This window comes from Mizuhopecten yessoensis, unplaced genomic scaffold (assembly GCF_002113885.1).
Source record: "Mizuhopecten yessoensis strain PY_sf001 unplaced genomic scaffold, ASM211388v2 scaffold10331, whole genome shotgun sequence".
Classification (NCBI taxonomy): Eukaryota; Metazoa; Mollusca; class Bivalvia; order Pectinida; family Pectinidae; genus Mizuhopecten; species Mizuhopecten yessoensis.
Window position 1 is genome coordinate 2,081,070 of NW_018408493.1, and position 12,849 is coordinate 2,093,918.

Below are 12,849 nucleotides of genomic sequence, written 5' to 3' on the forward strand. Positions count from 1 at the left end.
TAATGTGGTACTACATCCTAAGTTAATGTGGTTTCTACATCCCGAGATAATATGGTACTACATCCTGAAATAATATGGTACTACGTCCTGAGATAATGTGGTACTACATCCCGAGATAATGTGGTTTCTACATCCTGAGATAATATGGTACTACATCCTGAGATAATATGGTACTACATCCTGAGTTAATGTGGTTTCTACATCCTGAGATAATATGGTACTACATCCCGAAATAATATGGTACTACATCCTGAAATAATATGGTACTACGTCCTGAGATAATGTGGTACTATATCCCGAGATAATGTGGTTTCTACATCCTGAGCTAATATGGTACTACATCCTGAGATGAGGTGGTACTACATCCTGAGATAATATGGTACTACATCCTGAGTTAATGTGGTTTCTACATCCTGAGATAATATGGTACTACATCACGAGATAATGTGGTACTACATCCTGAGATAATATGGTACTACATCCTGAGATAAGGTGGTACTACATCCTGAGATAATGTGGTATATATATCCCGAGATAATGTGGTACTACATCCTGAGATAATGTGGTATATTTGTCCTGAGATAATGTGGAACTACTTCCTGAGATAATGTGGTACTACATCCTGAGATAATGTGGTATATATATCCCGAGATAATGTGGTACTAAATCCTGAGATAATGTGGTATATTTGTCCTGAGATAATATGGTACTACATCCTGAGTTAATGTGGTACTACGTCCTGAGTTAATGGAGTTTCTACATCCTGAGATAATGTGGTACTACATCATGAGTTAATGTGGTATTACATCCTGAGATAATGTGGTACTACATCCTGAGATAATGTGGTATATATATCCCGAGATAATGTGGTATATTTGTCCTGAGATAATGTGGTATATATGTCCTGAGATAATATGGTACTACATCCTGAGTTAATGTGGTACTACATCCTGAGTTAATGTGGTTTCTACATCCTGAGATAATGTGGTACTACATCCTGAATTAATGTGGTTTCTACATCCTGAGATAATGTGGTACTACATCATGAGATGATGTGGTACTACATCCTAAGTTAATGTGGTTTCTACATCCTGAGATAATGTGGTACTACATCATGAGTTAATGTGGTACTACATCATGAGTTAATGTGGTACTACATCCTGAGATTATGTGGTACTACATCCAGAGATAGTGTGGTACTACATCCTGAGATAATGTGGCACTACATACTGAGATAATATGGTACTACATCCTGAGATAATGTGGCACCACGTCCTGAGATAAAGTGGTACTACATCCTGAGATAATGTGGCACTACGTCCTAAAATAATGTGGCACTACGTCCTGAAATAATGTGGCACTACGTCCTGAAATAATGTGGTACTACGTCCGGAGGTAATGTGGCACTACATACTGAGATAATGTGGCACTACGTCCTGAGATAATGTGGTACTACATGCTGAGATAATGTGGTACTACATCCTGAGATAATGTGGTATATTTCCCTTCCTCCAGCACACACATAAACACACAAGCACGCATGGAGGCACATCCTTAAATTAATCTATAGCTATTTTAATAGGACGTTAAACAAACAAAAAAGACAAGGGGAAAAACAGTACGTTTACTTGATATATTATGCTTAACATTTCTGTGATTGAAAAGAGAGAAATCAGTGAAAACAATGAATAAATATACAAAAACGTTTATAAATTCAAACTTCCGGTAGCTGCGTAGTTTGAGCGCGAATCATATAACTGAAATGCGAATACGGTTTCTGTAACAGGGTCTGCGGATTGCCCATTTCTATGACGTGTCCGGCCTCCAAAACCAGTATGACGTCACAATGTGAGATGGTTTTGAGTCTGTGGGCGATAGTAAGGACGGTACAGTCGGAGAAGCTGTCCCGGATCGTATCCTGTATCTTAGCGTTTGTGGACGTGTCGATGGACGCTGTTGCCTCGTCCAAGACCAGGATCTGAATGAAATTACAATAGTTTAAAGCGGATTCAGGAAAACGGCGTAGCTAAATAGAAATGAAAGAATTTCTATCACCTGTTGTTATGGTAGATATTCTTACCACTTTTCTATGTTAAAGCGTTCTTGATAAGTATATTTTAGTGCTCGGAGATTAAATCCTTGCGGGTAGCTGCGATGTTTTTATGAAGTAATATGTAGATATCTTTCGTTTATAACTCTTTCTTATAGTGAATGGGCTAGCAACCCTAAATCAGAACAAATACCGAACGAAACGGAACTCTTCTTTGTCTTTACATTTAACTTTATCAGGGGAACGACACAATCAGAAATAACCGATAAGTCTTATATATGTGTGTATGGGTTTTCCAATGTAAATACGTTGTTTTTGAAAGAAAACATGTTTTGTTTTCTTTCAGATTCAACGTGTTCTTTGGACGAACTTTTTTCAAGTAGGTGATTATTGACAGAATGGTGTTTTTTCTTATCCTTAAGTATACTTCAGTTTATGTAATGTCCTTATTCACCTTTCAGTCCTGATTTCCTTGAATGTCTTCCTACCTTATTTTGACGTAAGATAGCACGTGCCAAACACATAAGTTGTCTTTCGCCCACGGAGAAATTTTCACCATTTTCCTCGATGTTTAAATCAAGAGTCTGGCCAAGAAGTTTCATCTAAATGAAAAATCAAAATAACTAAACTTACAAAAGTGTAAAGGAAAAATGAATAATTGTTGTATTTCAATGTAAAAACATGTACAGTTTTTGCAATTAATGGTATCTTATTTTACTGATATATACATGTACGTTGTTTTCTCCAGTTTAATATGTTTTGGTATGAAAACAATAGAAACGCATCTATTTCTTTAGAAACACTTACATATACAATGTAGAATATTTCAATTTTTATGTGTTTGTCATTAACGCGAATTGAATTTCTCCCAAAAAATATTGTATCACAGTAATATGTGTTTAGCGGTATTCAGACCTCTACAAATAAACCCCATTTTTTTCTATTTTTTTTTGAAAAAACATAATATAAAATGCATGCCTATTTAGAGAAATATCAATATTTTGTATTAGCAATACTTCATGACCAGCTTTACAGGTGTACTGTATAGGCTATAAAGCTAAAGGTATTACACTCAAAAAACATACCTTTTCCTTCATGTGGACCTGTTCCAGTGCTGCCCACACCATTGCGTCCGTGTATTTGTCAAATGGATCCAGGTTATACCTGTGCAGATAAAATTTAAAATGCAATACAAAACGTTATTCAATAACTACGTAAAATTGAAGTGTATTACACATAATTACAATTAAAGCACTCACCACTGCAGAAAGGGGATTGAGAAAAGAATATACTTGTTACTCACTGCATGTTGTAAGAAGCACTTGATGTAGGAACCCCCTTCACAATTGGGGATTGGCTTTTTGCCCTCACCGTAAGGACGCGAAAGCGATCAATATAAATCGGCTGTATCCATTGCAATATTTGGGATCTTTATATTTCCCCTTTACTTCCAAATACTATTTTTGTTTCCTATCGCCATGCTTGACAATACCTCACTTTTGACCTTAGTGTTGAATGTTTCCCATGTAAAACCGGATCTGATGCCAATAATGTATGCCTAGTTTCAAGGATATTGCTGTGTTGTTGGGTATGATTAGTACGGGATCCCTGTCCCACTACAGTGAAAACATTAAAGAATTTCACGATAGTTTCACGAAAATATACTATCTTCCCCATAATTTCGTTTTGAGTACTTATAGCTCGACTGGGCCAGGGTACAACATTTTGTTCAATGAACCAAGTAGGTCAGTTATTAGGATCGACAGTACAGTCAGCGGAGGAGCAGGTTTCTAACCATGGTCAAATCTGGATCTGTTTCTACACTCACAGCTGTTGGGGTTTTTTTAAACTCATCTGTATAACTTTTCATAAACGTTACCCAAGGTATGGATTTCTGTTCAGAAATAATTTATAAAAGCTGTAGTCATGCCGTGGAAAAAATCTGCAAATGTATAGCAACAGTTTTTTGGCGGTGGTACAGGGATCCTTAAATAAAAATTTAAGACGATATTGATTAAAAATTATTCAAAAACATTCTATGTTGCGAGATCATTATTACGATTTAAAAAAAAAAAAAAAAAAAAAAAAAAAAAGGTTTTNAAAGCGTTTATATGGAAATTCAAAATCGGATCACACATTTGAAACGAAAAGAAAAGAAAACACTACCAATATATCTGAAATGACATCACGTGCTTCCACAACAACTAATGTGAACTAAGGTAACTAGTGATTAAGCATGCTACAACTGGCACCTTGTCAAGATATAACCCTTAAAATAAAAAAGCAATTTGTAGCTCCACGACACTTTAAAAGCCTTCATTCATTAACTTAGTTTTCGTGTATACAGTGACCTCCCTTTATTTCCTCACTGGCGTTGACCAGGTAGCTCAATCGGTTAGAGCGATAGTATAACAATCTGAAGTCCAGGGTTGGAATCACGGTTTAGCCAAGCTGAACTTTTACAAGCAGACATCAGTTGTTAATGATGTTTTTTTTTATTTCATCTATATCACTTTTTGTTCATGGAAGTCCTACAAAGTATTGTTTTCCTTTCGAAAATGATTTTATCAAAGCTATTGTCATACCGGGAAAATGTCAAATGCATAGTAACAGTTTTTTGTTTGTTTGGGTTGTTTTTTTCTGGTTTTTTTCTTTTCTTTTGGAGTGAAACGGGGATCCTTAAGATATTACAACAAGAAAGCTCCAACACACGTTTGTTTTCAGTGAGACTTGCCTTAGTGTACCAGCAAAAAGGACAGGGTCTTGAGGAATCGACGACAATTTTGAACGCAGAAGTTTCCGGGTTATAGTTCCAATTTCAACGTCATCAATGAATATGTGTCCTCCCGATAAATCAGCCAATCCGAACAGCGCAGCAGCTAAGGAAGATTTACCTAGCCAACGAGAGATGTATGTAAGCAATAAAATACATGATGTAGTATTAGGCTAATGACTAGATATAAGGAGTCATTCGGGACAAATGTGGTCAATTTAAAATAAAATAATTTTGCACTAGTTATATCAAGCACAATGTCGTGAAATAAAAAAAATAAAAGAACTACACAGTTGTCTTGTAGATGGTGTTATCATGGAACTGACAAATTGTTATTACGGAGTAGATCCGGATGCAATTCTACAAAATCAATCGCTATGTCCAGTGTATGTTTATACTTAATCGTATGCGGTGTAAAATAAAAGTAAAACGTTTTCCTAATCAAAATATTCACATTTTTTAATTTCTGAATATTTCTCATGAAATGTAAAAAGTTACATATTTTTGACAATCTGCCGAAATAAATAAAAACAAAGAAACTGCAAATGAAGACCTATGAACAATCGCTTAATTATCAATATTGAATTGAAAAACATATATTTGATTCAATACAAAACAAATTATTATTCGTGAAATATCCAATAATAAGCAGATCACATTTCGTATCTTAAGTGAGGAATGTGTGATGGCGAATATATTTGTACATTTGAAGATGTTTACATACCTGTATCTTAAACCATTTAAACTGAGTACGTTCTCAAAGTTCAGAAACGTGTAAAAAAAATGAGTAAGAAGTTATCTCTAGTAAATAACTAAAGCTTCAATTCCTTGTTTAGTCTGCAAAAACATATTTTCAAAATGTGTCTCACCTGCTCCAGTACGGCCGACAATGCCGACTTTTTGTTTAGGAAGGATATCAAAACTAATGTTATGAAGTACGGGATCCATGTCAATGCGATATTTCATCGTCACATTTGAGAACGTTATCCTTCCTTGGCTTGGCCAGTTTTGGTCTACTGTCGAACTCCCAGTTTCCTTCTCTGTTTCGAGGTTCTTAAAAGCAATTGGTATCACTTTAAATGCCATAACATAAAAACAAAAGGACAATATTGGAATTGAATTTCATGATGACGACCGCCAAATGTTAAGTGTATGATGAAGCTCTACGGCAAGAAATGGTTGATATCAGACGCGCAGCTTGCTATACGCTTGTACGCAGGAGAATCACCATATGTCCAAGCAGAAAAAAACACTGCTTGTTGCACCCGCTTGTCCCCCTACCAAGGCCCCGTCCTGGACATGTTCCTAAATGAATCCACTCCGACAAGGGCTACATGTAGCTACACCCCTGGCTACATTGTTTACTGGTAAACATATTGCTAGAAAATCCTAATATTTTAAAAAGAGGACCAGGGATACCAGTTTAAAGATGACATTTCAATTCAATATGAAAAGAAATATGGTACTCCGTATTTTCTTGTGCTTTTGAACAATAAATCACTTATCACTTAGTATTGCTATTTTTTACCGCAGATGCTTCTCATTTCACTAATCATTTGACCCATACACATATCCATTGGTGCTGCAGTGATTGCACTGGCTCCTTTGCGCTTTTAATAATTGATCAGGACATTGGTCATCTTCACTGGTACTCGGGTTAATACCTCCTGGTACACAATCTGTCCTGATTTTGTCATACTTCTCCAATACATGTTTTAACATGGAGAGATCAGGGCTGTGAGTAGGCCAGACCTGACGGTGTTATTGCTTTCTATCATATAATCATGACTGGTCTGTGGTATAGTTGTCCTGCTGGAACGCCGGTTGACGTTGCTATATTGCAGTTTTATTTCACCATTTATGAATAAAAATATTTTCAATGTATCCCAAAAATAAGTATATTCGCTATGGACATTTATTGGAATACCTAAAGGTTAGAAAAGTTAAAATGAAATATGAATATATGCATCTGAAAAATTATCAAATTAAATATATGATAACTATTTCCATTAAGCACCGAGAGTATAAGGAATAAAAGTTAAGGTTTTTTTACCCACCTACATATTTACCAATGTTATGAACATATTTGTTTCCTAATTCTCAGGTCTTTGTTTGATTCTTTGAACAGATATACACAATTGAAGGAATAGAAAATACTAATAATGTATAATGAAATATATCGTCGCGATAAATAGAGGATCGACAATAAGAATTAATTAAATAAATCTAATCAGGATGAAAGTCAAATTAAAGATACGCAATCCCTTCATAATTTCAAAACTTTTTGAAAAGAGAGTATGCATATGCATGCATATCATTCGTAAATGATGAAATATGCTATTTGTATTATGCTAGCATATAGCATGATATCTCTGTATAACAATGTAAATGTAATTTAATTAAATGAAGGACGTGGAGAGCAAAGTTATCAATTGCTTGAGAAAATAGTTACAAAATTACTCATGATTACGTCATATAGAACATAGTAACAAAAGTACTCATGCTTACGTCATATAGGAAATAGTAACAAAAAAACAACTCACGCTTACGTCATATAGGAAATAGTAACAAAAGTACTCATGCTTACGTTATTTAAGGAATGATTTTTATTTTTTCAACATTTATGAGGTCATAACAACAATGGGTTTATGGACATATTGAATGAATCGCGTTAGCGATTCATGTAAAATATGTCCAAAAACCCATTGTTGTTATGACCTCATAAATGTTGAAAAAATAAATATCATTCCTTATATTTACATTGACGAATCCTTTCAGTGGATCGATATAACAACGAATAAAACAAATAAACAGGGTTTGTTCCTGCTTATACACGGGTGCAACGCAGTGGCGAGAACAGTGTTTTTTCGCGGGGAAATGTGACACTATCGTGAGAGATCTTAGCAACCGTCAACAACAATAACACAACAAAATGTAGTTCCATATTCAATGTTTATTTGTAGCACAGGACACGTGAATACGTGGATATTTCACCAAGCACAGTTCAATAATATTTTAAGATGTAAGAATTAAGCATCTAGGTCGGTCGTTCCGAGTGAGTAGTTTTTGTAGTGTATTACTACGCAGTGTGATCAGGTTACTATCAGTTCCCACGTGCTGAGATTCTATGAACACCTGTGTTATGCATTTATGAATGTAATTTTTGTCAATGGGTCTAAGCATACAGAATGTAAATATATAGGAAATAGTAACAAAACAACTCACGCTTACGTCATATAGGAACTAGTAACAAAAATACTCATGCTTACGTCATATATGAAATAGTAACAAAAGTAGTCATTTATACCTCATACTCATGTAAACGTTCAATTGATGTAAATCTGGATTCAACCTCATTTACCAAACGGGCGCAGAACAGGATAAGTGATGTCATCTGAAATTAGGTTAAAAGAAAAAATGTCATACTTACTGGATAGGTATACGTGAGAAAAACGAACCAAAGCATGAACACAATGTTGCATACTCAAAATCACGATACAAGTAAGTTAAAAATAAAACAAAATCGCAATTATTTGATTTAATCATACTCATCATTCGAGCATCAGGTAGGAAAAGCACACATAACTGGCTGGATTTTGTAACGTTAGAGCTTTTTTAAAGTATGGCTTGTTAACTATGCTTCAAATAACATTGGATAGCAATATATGTACATACACATATATTGATGGACATGGTGAGTGACAGTGAAACTTACATTGATGGACATGATGAGTCAAAGAGACACTTACATTAATGGACATAGTGAGTCAAAGAGACACTTACATTGATGGACATAGTGAGTCAAAGAGACACTTACATTGATGGACAATGTGAGTTAAAAGAATCCTACATTGATAGACATGATGAGTCAAAGAGACACTTACATTGATGGACATGATGAGTCAAAGAGACACTTACATTGATGGACATAGTGAGTCAAAGAGACACTTACATTGATGGACATAGTGAGTCAAAGAGACACTTACATTGATGGACAATGTGAGTTAAAAGAATCCTACATTGATAGACATGATGAGTCAAAGAGACACTTACATTGATGGACATGATGAGTCAAAGAGACACTTACATTGATGGACATAGTGAGTCAAAGAGACACTTACATTGATGGACATAGTGAGTCAAAGAGACACTTACATTGATGGACAATGTGAGTTAAAAGAATCCTACATTGATAGACATGATGAGTCAAAGAGACACTTACATTGATGGACATAATGAGTCAAAGAGACACTTACATTGATGGACATAGTGAGTCAAAGAGACACTTACATTGATGGACATAGTGAGTCAAAGAGACACTTACATTGATGGACAATGTGAGTTAAAAGAATCCTACATTGATAGACATGATGAGTCAAAGAGACACTTACATTGATGGACATGATGAGTCAAAGAGACACTTACATTGATGGACATAGTGAGTCAAAGAGACACTTACATTGATGGACATAGTGAGTCAAAGAGACACTTACATTGATGGACAATGTGAGTTAAAAGAATCCTACATTGATAGACATGATGAGTCAAAGAGACACTTACATTGATGGACATAGTGAGTCAAAGAGACACTTACATTGATGGACATAGTGAGTCAAAGAGACACTTACATTGATGGACAATGTGAGTTAAAAGAATCCTACATTGATAGACATGATGAGTCAAAGAGACACTTACATTGATGGACATGATGAGTCAAAGAGACACTTACATTGATGGACATAGTGAGTCAAAGAGACACTTACATTGATGGACATAGTGAGTCAAAGAGACACTTACATTGATGGACAATGTGAGTTAAAAGAATCCTACATTGATAGACATGATGAGTCAAAGAGACACTTACATTGATGGACATAATGAGTCAAAGAGACACTTACATTGATGGACATAGTGAGTCAAAGAGACACTTACATTGATGGACATAGTGAGTCAAAGAGACACTTACATTGATGGACAATGTGAGTTAAAAGAATCCTACATTGATAGACATGATGAGTCAAAGAGACACTTACATTGATGGACATGGTGAGTCAAAGAGACACTTACATTGATGGACATAGTGAGTCAAAGAGACACTTACATTGATGGACATAGTGAGTCAAAGAGACACTTACATTGATGGACAATGTGAGTTAAAAGAATCCTACATTGATAGACATGATGAGTCAAAGAGACACTTACATTGATGGACATAGTGAGTCAAAGAGACACTTACATTGATGGACATAGTGAGTCAAAGAGACACTTACATTGATGGACAATGTGAGTTAAAAGAATCCTACATTGATAGACATGATGAGTCAAAGAGACACTTACATTGATGGACATAGTGAGTCAAAGAGACACTTACATTGATGGACATAGTGAGTCAAAGAGACACTTACATTGATGGACAATGTGAGTTAAAAGAATCCTACATTGATAGACATGATGAGTCAAAGAGACACTTACATTGATGGACATAGTGAGTCAAAGAGACACTTACATTGATGGACATAGTGAGTCAAAGAGACACTTACATTGATGGACAATGTGAGTTAAAAGAATCCTACATTGATAGACATGATGAGTCAAAGAGACACTTACATTGATGGACATAGTGAGTCAAAGAGACACTTACATTGATGGACATAGTGAGTCAAAGAGACACTTACATTGATGGACAATGTGAGTTAAAAGAATCCTACATTGATAGACATGATGAGTCAAAGAGACACTTACATTGATGGACATAGTGAGTCAAAGAGACACTTACATTGATGGACATAGTGAGTCAAAGAGACACTTACATTGATGGACAATGTGAGTTAAAAGAATCCTACATTGATAGACATGATGAGTCAAAGAGACACTTACATTGATGGACATAGTGAGTCAAAGAGACACTTACATTGATGGACATAGTGAGTCAAAGAGACACTTACATTGATGGACAATGTGAGTTAAAAGAATCCTACATTGATAGACATGATGAGTCAAAGAGACACTTACATTGATGGACATAGTGAGTCAAAGAGACACTTACATTGATGGACATAGTGAGTCAAAGAGACACTTACATTGATGGACAATGTGAGTTAAAAGAATCCTACATTGATAGACATGATGAGTCAAAGAGACACTTACATTGATGGACATAGTGAGTCAAAGAGACACTTACATTGATGGACATAATGAGTCAAAGAGACACTTACATTGATGGACATAGTGAGTCAAAGAGACACTTACATTGATGGACATAGTGAGTCAAAGAGACAATTACATTTATGGACAGTGTGAGTCAAAGAGACACTTACATTAATGGACAATGTGAGTTAAAAGAATCCTACATTGATAGACATGGTGAGTCAAAGAGACACTTACATCGGTTGACAATGTGAGTGACAGTGAAACTTACATTAATGGACATAGTGAGTCAAAGAGACACTTACATTGATGGACAATGTGAGTTAAAAGAATCCTACATTGATAGACATGGTGAGTCAAAGAGACACTTACATCGGTGGACAATGTGAGTGACATTGAAACTTACATTGATGGACATTGTGACAGAGAAACCTACCTTCATGGACATGGTTAGTGACAGAGCTGCCAAAGCAGGAGATACGGTTCCTTTGGTGAAGAGTACAATGATAGTTATAATAATTGTCAGTACAGAACCTCCGAAGCCCATTCTCTGGCCCATCCACTTGATGCAGGTTTCATAAAGAAACAGCCCAACTGAAGTGCTGTCCGAGTGCTGCTTACACCTTTAATGGAACATCCAACTACACAGTCATACATATCATGTTTGAACTATTGTCAATGCTTCAGTATCTCATTATCACATAATTGTATCAAATTCATTATCATATTACAATATCATGTATAGTATTATAATTATTTTATAACATATTTTTTCAAATATAACTGATGACATGCTTTTCTTTGTTAAGTTCTCTGTCAAAATAGCGTTAATACTGTACATTCACTCATCACTGCGCGTTACATTCTTTAAAGAATATAATGCAGAAAACTGGAACATTGATGTTAACTTGCGTTCGGTGGTTAGCGACATGAAGTTAAAGTAACAAAAAGTGGCATAATTTTCAAGGCAAAAACGTGTAAAATATGTTCCCACTGTTACTTACCCATTGACAAAGTTATTTTCTTGCGAGAAGGAAACAATAGTATTAAGTCCACTGCATGATGTAGTCACGTGATTTATAAGGGATGACCTTACGACGTTTTCAAGTCGTTTGATATTTCGGATTGACACGGATGCTATATTTTTGATAACATAAAAGTAAAATCCAACGGGAGCAACCGCGACTAGGATCAATGGGAAATTGAAGGCTGCGCTCACAAGAGATGTTGCTATCAAAATCACGACTTGGAGTAGATCATCCATCAGTTGCGGAAGAAATATATCAGCTGCAACACAAAAAGAAATTAAATGATAATATCAAAAGTTTATTAATATTTGGTCATACACATTTTTAATAGATAGAGTATGTTAAAAATTGAATTACACCGCAACATCCAGCTGTTTCATCCTTCTAGGACTTATTGGTGATGGTTCGGGCCAAAAGATTTGAAATCTAAACTTGTCTTTTGAAGCAGTAGGGGAGATGTGTAAAATCCCTGGATTTATGAGTTAATATATGGTCATACAAATCTCGTTATATATACAGTATGCTGAAAACCTAATTTCACTGCAACATCCAGCTGTTTCGTCTTCTAGGATTTATCGGGTGATGGTAGGGACTAAACATTTAGCAATCCAGATTGGTTTATTGAAATAGAAGCGGAGGTACATATAAAGCCTTGATTTATAAATTAAAAATTAAGAGATGCACTGGTTAATTTCAAATTTCTTAGTGAGTGTAGTGAGAATTGAATATATATTTCATACAAGATCAGCAGAAATCAACTGAGGGGGAAATTTACATGTTTATCTTTTTTTTAATATTTTGTTTTTGCAACATTTCTTATAAAATAGTAAAGTCATATTGCATTTGTTTCT

The 12,849-nt window shown here is 35.2% G+C and overlaps 1 protein-coding gene across 1 annotated transcript in view; it reads right to left on the reverse strand.

Moving 5' to 3' along the window:
- Positions 1–1,714: 1,714 nt before the first annotated feature.
- Positions 1,715–12,849, reverse strand: part of LOC110460145 (multidrug resistance-associated protein 5-like) — a 43,047-nt gene continuing 31,912 nt past the window's right edge. Inside the window, exons 20-27 of the mRNA XM_021512883.1 lie at positions 11,975–12,257; positions 11,407–11,593; positions 8,131–8,217; positions 5,693–5,876; positions 4,785–4,944; positions 3,136–3,214; positions 2,539–2,652; positions 1,715–1,978 (exon numbers count right to left, since the gene is read on the reverse strand). Of these exons, the coding sequence (XP_021368558.1) occupies positions 1,715–1,978; positions 2,539–2,652; positions 3,136–3,214; positions 4,785–4,944; positions 5,693–5,876; positions 8,131–8,217; positions 11,407–11,593; positions 11,975–12,257 (1,358 nt within the window). The remainder of the gene's footprint in view (positions 1,979–2,538; positions 2,653–3,135; positions 3,215–4,784; positions 4,945–5,692; positions 5,877–8,130; positions 8,218–11,406; positions 11,594–11,974; positions 12,258–12,849) is intronic.